The 20,111-nt window shown below is 50.8% G+C and overlaps 1 protein-coding gene across 14 annotated transcripts in view; it reads right to left on the bottom strand.

The window, feature by feature from the left end:
* The window catches only part of RERE (arginine-glutamic acid dipeptide repeats), a 2,107,422-nt gene that overhangs the window by 544,482 nt on the left and 1,542,829 nt on the right, over positions 1 to 20,111 (bottom strand). For 11 of the 14 annotated variants that reach the window (XM_069610039.1, XM_069610046.1, XM_069610044.1 and 8 more), the window contains one exon: positions 979 to 1,095. The exons of 2 other annotated variants lie outside the window; for them this stretch is intronic. In XM_069610039.1, coding sequence (XP_069466140.1) covers positions 979 to 1,095 — 117 coding nt within the window. The remainder of the gene's footprint in view (positions 1 to 978; positions 1,096 to 20,111) is intronic. One more of the 14 variants, XM_069610043.1, reaches the window with a different exon arrangement.

The raw sequence follows: 20,111 nt of genomic DNA, 5'->3' as shown, positions 1-20,111 counted from the left end.
AACTTTCTTATCTTTAAAATAAGCCAAAGGTTGGGGTATATCGACTGTACGTAGAGCCTCCTTACACAAGGATGACCCATGTGGGCACTGACCCTAGTGCCTCAAACTTGGCAGAGTGATGAACTAAGAGACTGAACTAACAATTATATAAAGTGACACACTCCTGTAATATTGCATTTACTTTCCTTTGCACAGCCAACTGGTAAAGATATTGTATGTCAGGGTACACAATGTACACTCGCCATTGGCTAGTGATATTTGACTCTTTGGCGAATTAGAAATGATGTGCTGTGTTTATGTATATAATTTAGGTGGCAAGTGACTTTTTAGAGTTTGACTAGTAGCTTGAAACTTGAATTTCTGCCCCCATTTGTAGATTATATACACGAGGAGATTCCTTTATTGAATGCTATTAGGTTTTACTGTACTTTGCACCAGCTGCTCCCCTCCTGATAGCTTGGTCTTGGCTGCTCTCCTGTGCTTGCCACTATGACAGTAAGGCAGACTTAAAAAAGAAACCCTGTCACCTACTTGTGGGCTGACCCCCTATCAACCTGAATAAAGGGCCAGAGAGAAATCTTACAAAAATTGCATGCCACTTTGCTCCATCAACTGTCACAAAGGTGGGGTTGCCAGTTAACAGCAGAAACTGGCATGCCCATAACAAGCTGGACCTTCATAGCCGTTAACTTGATAAGCAGTACCGAAGACTGTCGTTTTGGAAGCAACTGCATTTGGGCCAGAAATGTAATTAACAAATGCAGTCATGCCCAGGAAAGGTTTTTGATCCTATGTAAATTGCAGCAGTCACTAATCCTACCATGATCAGTGTATACATCACTGCTCCTATAGATGTTATCTTCAATCAAGCAGCCAAATTTGGGAAACCCACAGATAATGTTTTAATCAGAGGAACCTGGTGCAGTTTCACTCAGGGCAGAGGTAGTCAGGCCAGTCACAGCTGCTTATTGGACTCACTTCTTGCGATTTAGATTTCTTTGCGCCGATCTGGTCTGGTTCCTCCGTATCAGACAACCCAGCCTTTTCCCGTGGACGTTTAATGCTCTTTAGTGGTGAAGGCACCTCCTCTATCTTCTGTAAAAGAAAAGTATGAGACATAACCCTAGCAACTACCATCCACATTAAAAATACAGCAAAGCTGGATAGTATATCATTCATGTAACAGCTCTCTCCCATTTAAAATCTAAAACTCCACTTGGAAACTGGTGTATAGAAAAAGATGGTGGCACGCTGGGACCACAAAAAATTGGCTACTTCTTACATTCACCTGGAACCTTGCCCACCTACACTACTGCCCCTGAACACGCAAGTCATAAATCAATTTAGTATTTTTTCACATTAGTAGATATGGCAGAATCAAGGGATTCCTACCTAGTTAAATGAGGATTTCCTTTAGATTCTTCTGACACAAAAGGCCTTTGATGAAGACTGGGAACAACCAAAATGCTAATGACATTTTGGAGACAATACACATTTACACGAAATTAAAGAAACAGAGGTATTAAACCACATACCACAATGACATTGACCTTTCAAGCATCAGTTACAGGCATGGTCACTTAGCTGGCCATGTTCTTTTTGCACCTCTTCATGCATTCAAACACAATAACCGCAAGAAAGGAAAACACATCCTTTAGCCAGATGGAGAACACAGTAATTATTGATATTGCTAATTATTAATTTGTCTAATCATCTCAGGAAAAGTAGTAGTCTATTTTAGCCAATGTAATACTTTAGTAATATGTTGTCGGACCATGGTACCCAGGAATCCTAGACTGTTAGGGAGATCTTCCTTTTAAAAATCTAACCTTCGCTATACTGAGCGTCCCAGCACTACTTCTGGACTCACTGGGATGTTTTTATTTTCCTTTGAAGGAGAGATCCTTTTTTTTTTCTCACTCACCTCAAGCATTCACTTTTGAAATGTGGACGCATGCTCTTTATAAAGGTTTGACAAAGAGGCACCTATGTTCTAGCATCCATGCTTTGCATACAGCAGCATCGCCCACCTTATGTGCAAGGGGACCCTAGGGCCCTTTTTTCATAGTCGGCTTGGACGCACTGGGTTTCTCGTAGATCTGCCAGTGCAGGAGTAGTTGCTCTTTTTAAGACGTGCATTTTTACCTTTACTGCGCAAGCCAATTTACATGGAAAGCTGTGGGGTCACGGTTTCACCTTTACTCTGTCCTAAGTACAATTTTTGTTACTTTCCAGACAGCCTCTGGACAGGCTGGGGACAGTAGATATAGTGTTAGCCTATTTGCAGGTGCATTACCATGTGTTGCGTGTTTTAAGCACCGTTCAAGACGGACTGTTCTTTGTTGGCCGTCCTATTTTGCTAGTGGGGGAGGGTCCAATTTATTCATGTACGTTGGGAAGCTACTTGCAGGAAGACCACAAAAACTCTAGTTAATGTGGGAGAGGGAAGGAAGTGGGGAGAGCTGTCTGTCCCAATCTACATTCCTCAAGGGGCTTGGATGTTGCTGGGCAGACTCTGGTAGGTTAGTTGTCTACGGTACCCAGTCATTTTATCGGAAACAAAACAGAGGTACATTCCACTGAAGTACATGATACCGAAAATCACAGAATATATTAATTAAATATACATGAGGGTAGTGGGGTAAGGGGTTAAAATGAGTCTGTTGTTGTGGCATTATAAATGGTAGAAAAACAGGGGGTTTGGGGTGACGCCCAAAATTCTAAAAAAATAAAAATCAGGCTTTTTCCGCATTATGGTCGCGATGAAATGTACCACTCTGAAATTTGGATTGGTAAAATCACAGCTAACCGTTGTCTACTACTGGGCAGCCACCTACCAGATTGAATGTTGCAGGTGTCCTTAGTGGATGGCTGGGTCGCCCCAAGTCCAAAATATAGATATTAGAGACAAGCTGAATGTAGTAACCAAGTGGAGCTGAGAAGACCCGAAGACTATGACAGCCTGAGTACTGCTGTAGAAACCAGCATTGTCTCAACCAATACCACCGAAACATGACCCTCAAACTTAATTGACAGGGAAGACCTCTGCAAGGTGCATTCCTACCTGTCCTGCTCGAGGTACATTGCATGTTTTCACTTGGTGTATATAATTTTCTTTGCAAATCAGTATCCAGCTGTTCATCGTTGAAATGACTTCTGGCTGGAAGTCATTGTGTGCATCCTAAATGCACGCCTGGGGGTGCTGGAAATCCACTTTGCTTTCATCCACTAGGAGGCAAGCTTGCTGGAAGACTAAGCCCTGCCACAGAGTTGTTGAGCGCCTCAAGGCACTGCCCGCGACCAATGCAAGACATGCATCAGTGAAGTCATCTGTGGGAGTCTTTGCCTTGTGAGACTGAATATGGGTGACCCTACCATCTGAGGTATCCACAGGAACTTGGTGATCAACCTTCAACCAGCAACCAAACAACAATGGTTAGACTAGTATTAACCAGCGATTTACTTTTACCTGGTATCTCTCAACTTTCTATGGGCTCAGAGGTCTGAGATCACGTTTTTCTTGAATCACTGCCCACCCCATTGAGTTTGCATTGGGTGCAAATTCCTGCTTACTTCAGCACTATAAGGGGCTGCCCAACGGCAGTGGGGTCTGAGCCAGTACTACTGTGCCCCATCCTTTTTGGACCTCGTGTGTGGACGCAGCTTCTCCTTTTACTAGCAACTGACTTAAGACTTTTAAGTCCCTATTTTACCTGTAGCATCTGTTATGAACCAGCAAAGACCAGTACTTTACCTACACTAGCTGAGTGGCCCTCCTGTACTACTCACCTCTTCTCTCAGGAACCCTTTGAGACACCTAAAAGATAACCAGAGAATTGGTACAGGCTAGGGTCGGACTTCTAAATGTTTAGTGTAAGGTGCAGAGTGCCTTCCAATCATAAGGACTATGCTCTGATGTGTATGTAACATCTTTTCTGGCTACTTTCGTAAATGCAATTATTGTGTGATTAACTGCCTTTAATCGAAAGCAGTCCGTAACCCATAGCGAGTTATCCAATTGTGACTTGTAACTTAACTATTTTTACTTACCTCAGAATATTTTCAGTGTGCCTTAGTGTAGTATTGTAATACATAATATTTAGTTAACTTCCATCTGTGAGTCTTTTTACTTACTATTTCTGCCAAGAGTTGACTGACTACACAACAGTACCCCACTTCATACTTATTTCAGCCTTGCTGTTTGGCCAATGCAACTTATGAGTGCAGCTTTGCTCGACTGGGGGTGTGAATAACTTTGCTAAACCTAGGTTGGCTTTTCCCAGTCCTGCCACAGAACAACTTCTAAACCCCTCCAGCCCCCTAACACAAACCTTCTCAAGGCTCCCAGGCCATAACAGTGGCAGCCTAGTGCTTTGTAAATGTCATACAATAGAACATTAGTAGAGGGCCTGTATCTTTCTTTTTTGGAATCAATTTATAAAAAATGTTCAACAAACAAGTAAATACACAATAACTTCAACATATATAACTGAAACCCCCTTAAATCTCAACAATATCTCACTAACCCATTGTGGCAGCCGTTCACACTCGGAAAGCAACCATCCATGAAATACCGAACTCAGATTTGTGCACCCATTCATGAAGAAACCATCACTTTTAGCCAGAACAACTGGAAGCTTATTGGAGGGGGGGGTCAGATTTGTTGGGCGGGGAGTGGGGAGGAAATGGTTGGGAAAACTCCTTCAGCAGGTCATTAGACCTGCAACTGCCAACTTGCAGGAACAAAGCAGGAAGCAAGGTCAGGACTAAGCCTAAATACCTGCACACAAATGGGCAGGACCAAGAAGCCAGACAATAATTAAACAGTGCCTGGGCAAAGGGTCAGATGACCACCATTCACAGCAACAGAAAGTGATATGATATTCCAGGGAACTATACAGGTTTAAACAAGTTATGACCAATATTGAGGCTGCCATTGTGGGCTCAGACAGAGCCCAAGTGGTCACAACTATCATTTTGGTGTACTTTGTGGTCACCCTGTACAAAACACTTTACAGTTTACAATTTAACACAGCAAACCAGTTCAAATTAATAAAACAGGATGTTAAGGAGATTTTTTATACAACCCTCTAGTGAGGGCTGTGTAATCAAACTAATGGTGGGTCAGTGAGCAAAGACCAGATTCTCCAATGGTAGCTGCAAAAGAGCAGTCAGACAATTTTAGGAGGGAGGAACACAGTAACAAAATATTTATGCTAGAACAAAATACACAGTATTAAAAGTGCTATGGTCCTGCATGGATTGAATCCAAGTTGGAAATTGGCTAATGCTTCTTCAAACTACCTCCTTTGCTTGAATCAATCTTATCCTGGGACAAGAACCAGCATATTCTAGAACTATGTTAAAGATTTGTAAAAAGGTTTGCAAGCTAAATCTTAATTTTACTTTGATATCATTAAAAAAAATTTAGATGGTTTGGAGTTTAGACAGGGAACAAAAACGAACTGATCTTTCGACCAAATCACTTAGCCAAGAAATAATTAATCTGCCAATATTTTAATCATAACAGATATCCAAATTATTTGAAAAAGTACAGACACATTCAAATTAAAAAAATTATTTGAGCATCAAATTTAATAAGGAACAAGTTACTTACCTGTAACTGTTTTCCAGCATGGGTCTGGCATGGATTCACATGCTCGTGAATATTCCCTGTCAGAGTGGGAATCCTCAGTAAAAGAAAAGCAGTTTCAGTTTTGTTTCTAAACTGTCTTTCTACAATAAACCAATCACTGAGCTCTGGGTCATACTGCCCCTAGCCAATGACTGCCCTCTAGCTAAGCCCCTTCTCTGGCAGCCATCTTCAGATTTGGTAGCACGTAAAGTGGCAGCAGGACCAAGAGAAGAGCAGCAGAAGGGCAGGCGGGAGGGTTTGCATGTGAAACCATGCCAGACCCAGGCTGGAGAACAACAGTTACAGGTAAGTAACTTGTTCCTTCTTCAGCATGGGGTCTGGCAAGGATTCACATGCTCATGAATAAAGAATACGGAACAAGTTACTTACCTGTAACTGTTGTTCTCCAGCATGGGGTCTGGCATGGATTCACATGCTCATGAATAAAGAATACATAGCAGTACACACATGCACAACCACGGGAGGTGGCAAAGGCTCAACATTAAGCATTACATCAAACTCAACATTAAGCATCTTACCTCCTCACCAGGCTCACCTCAGGCGAACAGGTTGCGCAGCACTGCTTGGCCGACCCTGGACTCCTCCCTGGAATCCCGATCGACGCAGTAGAATTTCGTGAAGGTGTGCGTCGACCTCCACGTAGCAGCCCTGCATATGTCCAGCAGGGGCACACCAGAAAGGAACGCCGTGGTAGCTGCGATCGCTCTGGTGGAATGGGCTCTCGGACGGCCAGGCAGCAGTCGGTTTGCCAACCGATGACAGTACATGATACAGCCGGAGAGCCATCTGGAAATGGAAGCCTTCGAGAGAGCCTTCCCCTGATTGACAGGTCCAAAGTTCACAAAGAGTTGTGACGTCTTCCGAAAACACTTTGTGCGGTCCACGTAGAACTTCAGCGCTCTAGCCACATCCAGCGAGTGCAAAGTCCTCTCAGCCGGCGACGAAAGCGACGGGAAGAACACAGGCAACACCAAGGGTTCGTTGAGATAGAAGTCCGACGGTACCTTGGGCATGAAGGAGGGGTGCGTCCTGAGCACTACCCTCGTGTCGTGAAAAGTCAAGTACGGGGCCTTGCAGGAAAGGGCCTGGATCTCTCCCACCCGTCGTGCGGAGGTGATGGCCACAAGAAACGCTGTTTTCCACGACAGAAACTTCAACGGGGCCGAGTGCAGAGGCTCGAACGGAGGTCCCATGAGCTTGGTCAGCACCACGTTGAGCTCCCACGCCGGGGCCGGAGCCTTCACCGGCGGGAACGATCTGAACAGTCCCTTCATGAACTCTTTCACCAGACGATGAGACCACAGGGACGTCCGCCCCGTGGTTCTGGTGTATCGGGAGATCGCAGCAAGATGAATCTTGATGGACGCGTGTGCCAGTCCAGCTTTGGCCAGCGTCAGCAGGTACGGCAGTACCTGGGGAGCCGTAATCGTAGAGGGTTAATCTTCTGTGCGTGGCACCAGACAGAGAACCTCTTCCATTTGTGTCCGTAGCATTTAAGAGTCGAGGACGCCCTGGCCTTTGCAAGAACCTCTCTGCAGTCGGCCGGTATGTCGTATCCTCCAAACTCTAGCGCTGCAGGAGCCAGGCCTGCAAGTTCAGCGATTTCGGATCGTGGTGGAGGATGGCGCCTCCTTCCCTGGAGAGTAGATCCGCGTCCACCGGCAGCTTGATTGGCGGGGACGTTGACAAGTCCAGAATGTCTGGGAACCATATCTGCCTCGGCCACACAGGTGCGACGAGGATCATCCTGCACCGTGACCTCTTGAGCTGGTTGACGAGCCGGATTAGCAGTGGCAAAGGAGGGAACGCGTAGAGGAACAGGCCCTCCCAGGGGAACGAGAAAGCATCGCCCATGCTCCTCGCCTGGGGAAACCTGCGGGCGAATCTCCGGCACTTGGAGTTCGTTGCCGTCGCGAACAGGTCGATCTGGGGTGTGCCCCACCGTCGGAAGAGGCGATCCACTAGATCCTGCCGTAGTTCCCACTCGTGGCACGAGCGCAGCTCCCTGCTGAGTGAGTCGGCGATGGTGTTTTTTATCCCTGCCAGATGAAACGGCACCAGAAACATCCTTTGGGCGACGGCCCAATGCCACAGGTCCTGCGCTTCCTTGGACAGTGCTGGGGACCTGGTTCCGCCCTGTTTCCTGATGTAAAACATGGTGGTGGTGTTGTCGGTGAAGATCCTCACCACCTTGCCCTTGAGGGACGGAAGGAAGGACCTGAGGGCCCAGAACACTGCACGGAGCTCCAGGACGTTGATATGGAGGGACTTCTCCGTCGGGAGCCAGAGGCCTCTCGCGTGCAGATTTTCGGTGTGCGCTCCCCACCCTTCCAGGGAGGCATCCGTGGTCACTGTCTCCTGGTGGTCTGGGGTCCGGAAGTCCATGCCCGCCGTCAGATGCGCGCGGGTGCCCCACCACCGGACCGCTCGGCGGAAACTCTCGTCGAGTGTGATCCTCTCCTCGAAGCCGCCCGTCGTTTGGATCCAGCGCGCGTCCAGGAACTCCTGCAGCGGGCGCATCCGGAGCCTGGGAATGAGGTAGATGCAAGAAGACATCATTCCGAGGAGGGACTTGATGGACCTCACCTTGGCCGCGTCGGAAGCCAACATCCGCTGTACCTTGCCCAGGATGGCCCTGGTCCTTTCCTCCGACGGGGAGGCCAGAAGGGACACTGTCGAGCTTCGCTCCCAGAAACAGTGCGTTTTGCGCGGGTACCAGGTGGGACTTGGCGTAGTTCACGGAGAATCCCAGGTCCGTGAGAAGTTGGACGGTCCTTGCCGTGTGCTCCACGGCGAGCTCCCTCGTCTTGGCTCGGATGAGCCAGTCGTCCAGGTAGGGGTAGACGTGGATTCCCTCGCGGCGCAGCTGCGCCGCCACCGGTGCAAGGCACTTGGTAAATACCCTGGATGCCGACCGTAGTCCGAAGGGGAGGGCTTTGAACTGGTAGTGACGCCCTTGGACCACAAATCTGAGGAATTTTCGGTGCCCCTTTAGGATGGGAATATGGAAGTAGGCATCCTCCAAATCCAACGACGACAGGAAGTCTCCTTCCTCCAGCTGACCCAGGACATGCTGGAGGGTGACCATCCGGAACTTCTGTGCCTTGATGAACTTGTTCAGACGTCGCAGGTCTAGGATGGGGCGCCATCCTCCCGTCTTCTTCTTCACGAGGAAGTATCTCGAGTAAACTCCGGAGCCCCGAAGCCTCTTTGGGACGAGTTCAATGGCGCCCTTCCTGAGCAACGCCTTTACCTCCAGGAGAAGCTGAGGGACGTGAAGCTCTCTCCTGGCCACGGGGGGGACGCGCGGGCACCTTCTTTGAAACTCGAGCGCGTGGCCCCGGGCCAAGGCGTCCAGCACCCAACGGTCGGTGGAGATGGACTCCCACACGCTGACGAAGCTCGCCAGCCGGCCTCCCACCGGGGTGCTTCGTTGGGGCCCGACCCCACGGCCGGTTCAATCCTGTTTCGACGAGGCTTTGCCGCCTTGACCTCCTTGGCGACGACGGCGGGGTCCTCCAGACTTGCCTCGTCCTCTGTAGGCCTCTTGAGACGATGAGCGGGCCGCTTGACGGTAGGTAGAGAAACCGCCGCCGGAACCTTTGGAGGCGCCCTTGCCTCCGCCGCTCCGAAAGGGCGTCCGTCGTTGCTGTAGAACCCCAAGGGCCCGGGCCGTCTCAGTGTCCGCTTTAATGGCCTGAAGGGAATCGTCCACTGTTTTCCCAAACAGGTTGTTCCCATCGAACTCTGGTCTGTACGTCTTGACGGAAGTCCGTAGCCTTGAGCCATCCACGCCGCCTAAGGCACACGCCGTTGCCCAACTGGCGAAACCCAGTGTCGCCGATGTCAGTCGCAATAGTGATGGCGTGGTCCGACGCCACCTCACCTTCCTGTAGGATCTCCAGGGCATCCCGCCCTCTTGTCGTCCGGTAGGAAGTCCAGCAGGGGAGCCAGTTTGTACCATAGCTCCCTGTTGTAGCGGGCCACAATAGGCAAGGCGTTGGCCGCTTTAATCGTCGTTGCTGCAGACGAGATGACCCTGCGTCCCATAGCGTCCAATTTCTTTCCCTCGCCGACCGGTGAGGAAGTCGAAGTGGAGGCCGCACCCCCCCCCCCGCTTTCTTCCTGGCCGCCGCGGGGACGGGGTAGGCTGCGCCCGGAGGCACAGGGGGGCCGCGTCCGGGACCCGGTACTTCTTTTCGTACCGGTCTCTTCTAGCTGGCGTCGTGGAAGGGTTCTTGAGGAGGGCGAGGCCCTCATCCCAAATGTCGTCCAGTAGAGGCACCGCGAGGACCGTGTTCCTCTTGGCCTCGCGCCGTTGATAAAGGAATCCTTCCTTTTTCTTCTCCTCAGGGCAGAGTTGGAAAAGCTCGGATGCCCTGGCGATCATGGAGTGGAACGATCCAATCTCGTCGGGCAGAGAGGCCCTGGTGGGAGGTGACGACGGGAGATCCTAGTCGTATACCTCGTCGTCCGTACCCGTTGCTGCCGTGTCAGTCCCCGTATCATCCCCTCGGGTCGACGGGGAGGAGGGCTGGACGGGTCGTGACGGCTGAAAAGGAGGTGGAGGGTGAATCCTTCTTTTCTTGGGAGGGGGAACACCCGAAGGTCCCGGTTCAGGATCCCCCGACGGGAGAGGCTCCTCCGTCAGCAACGGTAGTCTCGTCCTTATCTCTGAGCATAAGGACTGTATAGCCAACAAAATGGCCGCTGAGTTGTCTTGCGGCGCTGGCAGAGGGGAATCCGACGGGCGATCAGGGGCCCCGTCGGCACCCTCGACGCTGTCGTCGTCACCTGCGTCGGGCTCCATCCCGACGGGCCGGTCTTCATCCACGCCAAGGCCGTGGCTTAAGACCTCGATCAGCTCTTCCTCTGAAGCCGAATCTACGACGACGCCCTGCCCCCCCTTTTTCTTCCCCGCCGGGGATTTCACGGGGGTCCTATCGATGGGCACAAAAGAGGACTCCCTCCAGGTTGGCACGGAGACTGAGCCCCGAGGTCGCCACCACTGGTGTAGCCTCCACAGGCTGAGCCAGGGCCGCCGCAACAGTATCGATAGAGGGCTTGGCCGGATGGATTAAGGCCTTCACCACCGTAGGTGCGCTCACCGCCTTATCCTTGAAGGGGGAGGGGGGACACTGCCTCGCTCCCCCTCCGATGGGGCCTTCGAGCTCGACCGGGGCCTCTCCAGGAGCTTCGCCGGGTGCTCGCCCTTCCTCTTACCCGACCCAGAGCGTTGGCTCGTGGCTGAAGGTGCCGGGGAGGGTGCGCCCTGCCTGGCGCCCGTAGAGCCTGACCGTTCGGCGCTCCCGGTGCCAGCGGACTCGCGGTGCTTGGCCTTGTGTTGGACCCCCGTCGCCGGGGCGTCCTCAAAGGTCTTAGAAGACCGCTCGGATTTCTTCCTTTTCTTCTCGCCTGACGGGCTCTTCCCTTCCAGCCAGTTGGCGAGGCGTTGGTGGCGGTCCTTCATGGTCCGCTCCGACATATTGCCGCAAAATGCACAGTCCTTCTCCATGTGCGTCTTGTCCTCATGTAAGCAGTAGAGACAAAAGGAGTGTTCGTCCTCCTTAAAGACGTTCTGCAGCTGGCATCCAGGGCAGACCCTGAACAGCTTTCCGGGCGTCGAGCTTCCCTTCTCCTGGGCCATGTCCGGGCCTGAGAAGCTTCTGGAGTCCTCCAAAACATAGCTCGACGAAATCTTCACCCTTGAGGGGCGCAGACGAATCCGACACGGGTCCCCGTTGATCGGATGGAGAGTCGGTGGAGCTTGAGGCTCTTTTGACCGAAAAAAAACGAAGTTTTGAGAAAAAAACGTGAAAAAATAGCACTAACGCTCGAGAGCAATAGCACGAGGATCCCAACACATGAACGTGCGGTAAAAATCTGAAGATGGCTGCCAGAGGCGGTGCTTAGGTAGAGGGCAGTCATTGGCTGTGGTCAGTAGGATGCAGAGACCAGTGATTGGTTATTACTACGAAAGACAGATCAGAAACGAAACTGATACTGGTTTTTTCTTTACCGAGGATTCCCAGCCTGACGACGGGGAATATTCATGAGCATGTGAATCCATGCCAGACCCCATGCTGGAGAAATAGCAGTACACACATGCACAACCACAGGAGGTGGCAAGGCTCAACAGAAGCAATCTCTTACCTCCTCACCAGGTTCACGTTCAAGCGAACAGGTTTCTCAGCACTGATTGGCCGACTCTGCATAGCAGCCCTGCAAATGTCCAGCAGGGGCACACCAGACAGGAACGCCATAGTAGCAACTATCGCTCTGTTAGAATGGGCTCTCGGATGGCCAGGCAGTGGTCAGTTTGCCAACCGGTGACAGTGAGTGATACAGCCGGAGAGCCACCGGGAAATGGAAGCCTTGGACAGGGCCTTCCCATTGTTCACAGCACAAAAATTCACAAAAAGCTGAGAAGTTTGCCGGAAACTCTTCGTGCAGGCCACAAAATAAACGTCTGCGCTCTAGCCACATCCAGTGAGTGCAACGTCCTTTCAGCCTGCGACAAAGGCATCGGAACCTTGGGCATGAAGGTGGGGTGCAACCGCAGCACCACCCTTGTCTTGAGAAAAGTCAAGTAAGGCTGCTTGCATGACAGGGCTTGGATCTCCCCTACTCGTCGTGCAGAGGTGAGGGCCATGAGGAAAGCTGCCTTCCACGAGAAAAACTTGAGCAGAGCTGAACGCATAGGTTTGAATGGAGCCCCCATGAGCTTAGTCAGCCCCACTCTGAGTTCCCACGCCTGGGCCGGGGCCTTCACCAGCGTGAACGAGCGGAACAGCCCTTGATGAACTCCTTAACTAGACGGTGCAACCACAGTGAAGACCATCCCAGTGATCTGGTGTAGCAGGAGATAGCCGCCAGATGAACCTTGATGGAGGCGTGAGCGAGCCCCATTTAGCCAATGACAGCAAATACAGCAATACTCGAGGGGCCATGTCCCTCAGAGGGTTGATCTTCTGTGAAAGGCACCAAACAGTAAAGCACTTCCATTTGTGTCTGTAGCATTTTAAGGTAGATGACGCCCTGGGGAGAATCTCTTTGCAGTCTGCCGGAGGATCGTAGCCACCGAATTCTAATGCTGCAGGAGTTCAACAAAGGTAGCTTCACCTCACTGATGATGCCCAACAAGGCTGAAACACGTGTATGGGGTTGCTGTTGGTACTCTTGTTCAGAGAGGAATTGCCATAGCATTTCGGTGCTGGACTGCCCATGTGGGCGGGACAAAGACTGATATGCAAATGGATATTTCCCATCTGTAAAAGGTACAGTGAGCGAAAAGCAGAAGGCTGCAAAATCTCAACGTGGTTAACAACCACTGAACAGGTTATCATGCCTTGTTCGTCCGAGAGAGGGGCGCCTGCTACCTTTGTTTAACGCTGCAGGCGCCAGACCATGGGTCGTGGTGCAGAATTGCACCTCCTTCCCTGGCGAGAAGAGCCGTGACCACTGGCAGCTTGACTGGAGGGGACACTGACATGCTGAGCAGGTCCAGATACCAGATCTGCCTCGGCCACGCTGGTGCGACGAGGATCATCCTGCACCGGTACCGTCTTGAGATGATTGATGTCTCGAGGAAGTAATGGCAACAGAGGGAACAAATACAGAAACAGGCCCTCCCACGGGAATGAGAATGCGTCCCCCATGCTCCCCGGTTGGGGGAACCTGCTGGTGAAACTCCGGCACTTGGTGTTTGTCGCCGTCACAAACAGATCGATCTAGGGACTGCCCCATTTGAGGAAATGGTTGTCCACTTGATCCTGCTGAAGTTCCCACTCGTGGAAAGAGCGCAGCTCCCTGCTGAGGGAGTCGGCGACGGTGTTCTTTACTCCCGCCAGGTGAAACGGGATGAGGAACATCCCCTTGGCAAAGACTCAGTGCCATAATGTCCTGAGCCTACTTGGAGAGCGCTGGGGACCGGGTGCCCCCCTGCTTCCGTAGGTAAAACATTGTGGTGGTATTGTCCCAGAAAGACCCTCACCACCTTGCACTTGATGGACGGCAGAAACTACTTGAGGGCCCACAGCTCCAGGATGTTGATGTGTAACGTCTTCTCCACCGGCAGCCACAGGCCTCTGGCGTGAAGACACCCGGTGTGAGCTCCCCATCCTTCCAGGGAGGCGTCCGTCGTGACTATCTCCTGGTATCGGGCGATTTGAAAATCCGTGCCTCCGGCAATGTTGGCGCACACGCCCCATCACCTTATTGCTCGACGGAATCACTCGTTGAGTGCGATCCCGTCCTGGAAGCCTCCGGACACCAAGACCCAACGGGTGTCGAGGAACTCGTGTAAAGGGCGCATCCACAACCTGCAGAGCCGAATCAGGTATATGCATGATGGCATCATGCCGAGTAGCGACTTGATGATCCCCACCGTGGCGACCCGCAGCGCCAACAGCAGTTGCAATTTACCTAGGATGGCCGATATCCTCGCCTCCGACTGTGACGCCAGGCAGGCCACTGTGTCAAGTCTGGATCCCAGAAACTGCACGTCCTGCGAGGGAGTCGAGCAGGACTTGGCATGGTTCACAGAGAACCCCAGTTTCGTCAGCAGACGGACGGTCTTCGCTGTGTGATCGACAGCGATTTCCCTTGATCTGGCCCGGATGAGCCAGTTGTCCAGCTAAGGGTATACGTGGATCCCTTGCAGTCGTGGATGGGCCGCCACCGGAGCCAGGCACTTGGTGAAGACTCTGGGCGCCGAATTCAGTCCGAAGGGGAAAGCCTTAAACTGGTAATGCTTCCCTTGAACGACGAAGCGCATAAACATATGGTGTCCTTTGTGGATGGGAACACGGAAGTACTCGTCCTCTAGATCCAATGACGACAAAGTCTCCCTCCTCCAGCTGGCTGAGCACGTGTTGCAGTGTGACCATCCTGAACTTCTGGGACTTTATGTACTTGTTGAGTCGTCTTAGGTCGAGAATGGGCCTCCATCCCCCAGTCTTCTTTAGTATGAGGAAGTACCTTGAATAAACTCCGGATCCACTTTGGAACCAGCTCTATCGCCCCTTTCTTTAACAAGGCCTGAACCTCCAGCAGCAGCTGAGGGATGTGGTTTTCCTGCTGGGCCACCGGTGTGTATTTGAAAACATTTTCGTTGGAACTCTAGTGTGTGTTTATGGGCGAGAGCATCCAGCACCCAACTGTCGGTGAGGATGACCTCTCACACGCCGACAAAGTTCACCAGCCCGCCTCCCACCCGGGTGCACTGGTGGGGGCCTGATGTCCTGGCCGGTTCAATCTTGCTTGGAGGTCGACGGGCCGCCTTGCGGGCCCTGATGACGACAGCGTCCGCCCCGAAGTCTTTGGAGCGACCCCTGTTGGCTTCTTGGGTTGAGGAGCGGGAGGGCTGGCGGTAAGAGGAGGAGCAACGGCCGAAACCCTTCGAAGACCAGCTAGACTCCCCTCCTGGGGAACGAAAGGATGGTCTTTGTTGTTGTAGAGTGTCTACGGCACGTGCCATCTCCGTGTCCATCTTGATGGCCTGGAGGGATTCATCCACAGCCTTTCTGAAAAGGTTGTCCCCATCAAAGGGCATGTCCAAAAGCCTTGTCTGGACCTTCTGCCTAAATTTGGTGGCCTTGAGCTAGCCACGAGGGCGAAGGCAGACACCGTTTCCCCATCTAGAAGAAACCGGTGTCCGCAATGTCCAGGGCCACCGTGATGGCATGGTCCGAAGCCACCTCACCCTCTTGAAGGATCTCCAAATCCTCTACCTGCTTTTCATCGGGGAGGAAGTCCATGAGCAGTGCCAACTTAAACCACAGCTCCCGGTCGTATCTGGACATGATTGCAAGACATTTGGCAGCCTTGACAGTTGTCGCCGCCGAGTAGATAACCTTTTACCCATAAAATCCAATTTCTTCCCCTCATTGTCCGGAGGGGTGGAAGAAGAAGACGACACCAAACTCGACGATTTCTTCCTGGCGGCTGTCGCGACCACCAAGTCCGGCGACGGTTCAGACCGCAAGCACTTGGGGTCCAGAGTCTGGCACCCTGTACTTTTTCTCCAGCCGGCCTCTCTTCGCTGGGGCTGTCGAGGGGTTCTTCATCAGAGCCAGCCCTTCATCCCAAACATCACCCAGAAGTGGGACCGAAAGGATGGTCTTTCTCTTCGCCTCCCAGCGCTGCTATAGAAACCTTCCTTCTTTTCCTCCTGCGTCAGCTGGAAAAGTTCCGACGTGCGGGTGATCATTGGATGGAAGGATCCTACTTCGTCCGGCAGAGAGGCTCTGGGCAGAGGCGACGGGAAGTACCACATCCCGCCGTTGTCACCCGTGCCCATTGTCGGCGTGTCCGACTCAGTCTCCCTTGGAGTAGAGGGAGGCAATGGGTGGCATGGAGGCGTGAGATGCCTCCTCCTCCTCTTCTTAGCCGGCGGTTCCCCCAGCATCAATGGGATGGCCGGAACTGGTGCCGCGGGTGGAGCTGGCAGAGGGGCCGTCGGCATCCTTCTCTGTATCTCCAACACCAGCGTGTGGAGGGTTGAAAGGATGTCCAGTGAAAGATCTTTCGGCTGTACCTTGGGGGTAGGCGTGCTGGGCCCAGGGCCCTCGTCATCTCAGGGCCCTTCATCATCGACGGTAACCCCGTCGTCATCACCCCCGTTGTCGTCATTGTCTCCATGGACGGTGTGGACGGAAAGGATCTCATCCACGTCGGATGAAGAAATATCTGTTCCTTGGAGGCCTTCACCAACCCTCTAACCCCCTTTCTTCGGGTCCTGAGGGGGCGGTCTCGGCTGGATGTTCGGCATTCTCTACTCTGTAGTATTCTCAACTGGCTTGCTCGGAGCCTCCCTCCTGGGAGGAAGAGAGACACCCTGGCCGTCGAAGGGTTACCCTGGGTCGGGACCACCCCTACGGCCTTCGAGAGTGATGCCACCACCACTTCGATAGAGGGGGACGATTTTGCCTGGTGGACCTGGGCCTTCTTCACGGCCAAACCGGGCACTTTGTCCTGTTTGGCCTTCTCCTTTGGGGCCAGGTTGGACCCCTTGCCTACTTTGGTGTTCTCCATCGGGGGTAGGATGGACACCGTACCCTGCTTGGCCTTTTCCTGTTTGGCCTTCTCCCGATTCTCTCTCAGCTTCCCCGGGGTAGCGGACTTCCTCTTGGACGAAGAACCAGAGTGGTGACTGGAGATCAATGCCGATGGGGATGACTATCACACCGGACCGTTGCGGGACCCGTAGCAGCGGCGACCCCGCCAGAAGTGGACTTGCAGTGTTTGGCCTTGTGTTGGACCTCCACGGGTGGGGCACCCTCAAATGACTTAGAAGCCCGCTCAGGTTTGCCGGATCAGGGAGAGGCAAGCCCCTGGGAAACACCCGGGGCAGAGGCCTAGGCCTGCAGCCACGACTCCAACCACAGGTGTCGATCCTTCATAATGCGCTTTGTGAAGCCACTGCAAATCACACAATCTTCTTCCTTATGCATCGGGTGCAGGCGATAGACACTGTGAATGTTTGTCATCCATGTACACATTCCCCAAATCATAGTCAGAACAAAGCTTGAAGGAAGCAATGGCCTTATCGCCTGACATGATCCACGCAGTGCAGGCTTGAAGTACTTCTGGAAGCTACCAAGAAGAACACTTGAAGAAATCAGCCCTTGAGGGGCACTGAAAAGAGCCCAAAAACAGATTCCCCGTTAGTCGGACGGATAATCGATGGAGCACACAGGCTCGATTGACCAGAAAATAGAGTTTTCTGATCACAAAGTGAAAAAACACAGAAAAGCTCAAAAAGTGAAAAACGAGGACTCCCAACACTTGAACGTGCGGCAAGAATCTGAAGATGGCTGCCAGAGAAGGGGCTTAGGTTACGGGCAGTCATTGGCTAGGAGCAGTATGACCCAGAGGTCAGTGATTGGTTTATAGGAGAAAGGCAGTATAGAAACGAAACTGAAACGGTTTTATCTTTTACCGAGGATTCCCAGCCTGACGACGGGGAATATTCATGAGCATGTATATCCACGCCAGACCCCATGCTCGAGAATCTGGATTCTCTAGAGGTAGGAGGGGGCTAGCTAGAAGTCATTAGAAATAATCGTTTATGTAGATTATGTGGTGAGCTGGTGATTGAAACAACCAAACATTTATCACTGGAATGCCAAAGTGTTAGAAGTTCACTTTTACTGATTGAACGCGACTACAACATGGCATGGACCTAGAGACTATTTGGATATTATTTTAAGAAGGGGATAATGTGATTTTAATGTATTCTTTTGATATCATGTGGCTGAATATTGAATGGATTATGAATATTGTTTGGAATTAATATGAAATGTGGTTGTTTATCTTGCTTTTTATTATTTTACTGCTTGTACTAAAAGCTTTAATGGGTTATATGATACTATTAATACATAAATAAAAAATAAAAAAAATAATCTAAACTAATGGTGGGACAGTGAAATCATAAACCGGATTCTCAAATGGTAGTTGCAGCAGAGAAGTCTGGTACAAATAAACCAAAGAGACACCACAAGTGTATATACCACACTGGTATACTAAAAATATATACACTTAATTATAAGGGCACACAAAATATATATATTGAGAAAAATAAGTAGTCCTGTTAAACAGAGCACAGTGCAAGTGAAAAACAGCAAATGGACAGTGAAGGACAAACTCACTCTACCTTGAAATGTAAGTCCCATATCTGATGGCAGACACAGCACATATACACTTCCAGATAGAAAGGGCAGTCCCCCTAGACAATATTACACACAGTAATAATGTTCTGGATCCAAGGGTATCACAGAAATGAACACTGGTTTCCTATTACATTTTACATTATTATACATAATGCATGAGCACATATGACTCTGTAGTGAACAGGGGAGCACAATACCCACACAGCTAAGAAGGATAAACTTTAGTGACAGTCCCAAGAACCAGAAGGGCATACTAAGAAGGCAAACAGTAGCAATACACAGTGATACAATCTATACCCTGGGCAGGAGTGTAATACAAAGATTTAAAAATCCCTAATAAATCATGAAACGTCTCAAACAGGGCTCAGCAGGAAATTCCCACTGGGACCCAACATAAATGCCATTGACCAGATAAGTATCTTGCAGTGTCACTTGTAGGAGTTCTAGTGATGAGAACAGTGCCTCATAGTAGACAAGAAACACAAAGTAAGTCTCAACTTCATTCTGTAGGCACTCGGAATAAAGGAATTGACCCCAGGGGACACCATTACTCCAGTGGTGAACCAGACAGAGATCCAGTGGAGGATTCAAGACCCAGAATCCACAGTAGCAGAGAAGCAGAGCAGGAATCGCCCTCAAGGTTAACCAAAGGGGAAACGCATAAGGGAACTGCAAACGCCAACAACTACAGAGACCTCTGGGGGAGAGTAACTTGAATAACCCACCAACTCACAGGGCAGATGTAAAACACGTCAGTAAGCTTCTTATTAAAGGGTAAATGAAGGATCTGGTCAGTCAGTGATTGTCACCACAAACCAACAACCCCCCCCCCAATGGTGCAAAAGAAGAACTATCTTTCTTCAAATGAGTGAGGCACACCACTGAGAAGTGTAATCAATGATGGAGATGGTTCCAGGACTTCGGAGGAACATGCAAACTGCAGATCATTGTGGTGTGGATGGCGAAACCAGCATAAAGAGCCTCTGCAGCAGGATAGCAGTGGTGGCAACCAGCGATGGCCCATACAAGCAGATTTGTAGGTTGTTAGGATCCAAACATTCCAGGCAGAGGTGGAACAGCCTGGTTGGAAACTGTGGTAAAATGACCAGGAAAACTGCCCCACCATGTAAGGCCTAACCCCAAAAGATTAGGACCTATAGCAGGACCAGTGAAAGGTTTGGAAGGACACCCAGCAGTCACAGACCTGAACGAGAGCTATGCCCAGATCCCTGCAATCAGCCAGTATGGCCAGAAGGAGGCCTAAAAATACAGCAAGGGCGGGAAATGGATGCAAATCCTCGATCAGGTAAGCAAACTTGCTCTCCTTTGAAAATTCCAACAGCATCATTGCTCAGGAAATGGGCTTCATCTACAAATCCCTTAACTCACAGGGGCTGGCTTCTGCCAGACCACCAATTCCTTTAGAGGCTTTAAAACAAAGGTTTTGGCGGCCAGTCAATCAGGTTGGCCACACAAACTACCCACGGCCACATTCACACCAAGTGTGCTGGCCTACCAAGGGCAAGGAACTAGTGTAAACCAGTTCAAACAACTATGGAGGCTGCCATATTGATCTCACAAAAAAACAAACATGGGCGCAACAGTCAATTTAAGGCCTGCCTCGTGGTTTACCTGCTCCTCACAGAAAATGGCAGAGAATAGGACAAACATTTTTTTTAAAACATGTTAGTACAAAAAACAGCTACCATAAAGGTACATTGGGCTACTAATGTGGTAGATTGTGAAGCCAAAACTAAATTTTAGATGCCACCAGCATACCCATA

Source organism: Ambystoma mexicanum, chromosome 8, assembly GCF_040938575.1.
Source record: "Ambystoma mexicanum isolate Mex_15411 chromosome 8, UKY_AmexF1_1, whole genome shotgun sequence".
Lineage (NCBI taxonomy): Eukaryota > Metazoa > Chordata > Amphibia > Caudata > Ambystomatidae > Ambystoma > Ambystoma mexicanum.
Note: the sequence above shows the minus strand (reverse complement) of the source record. Positions and strands in the feature narration are given on the sequence as shown.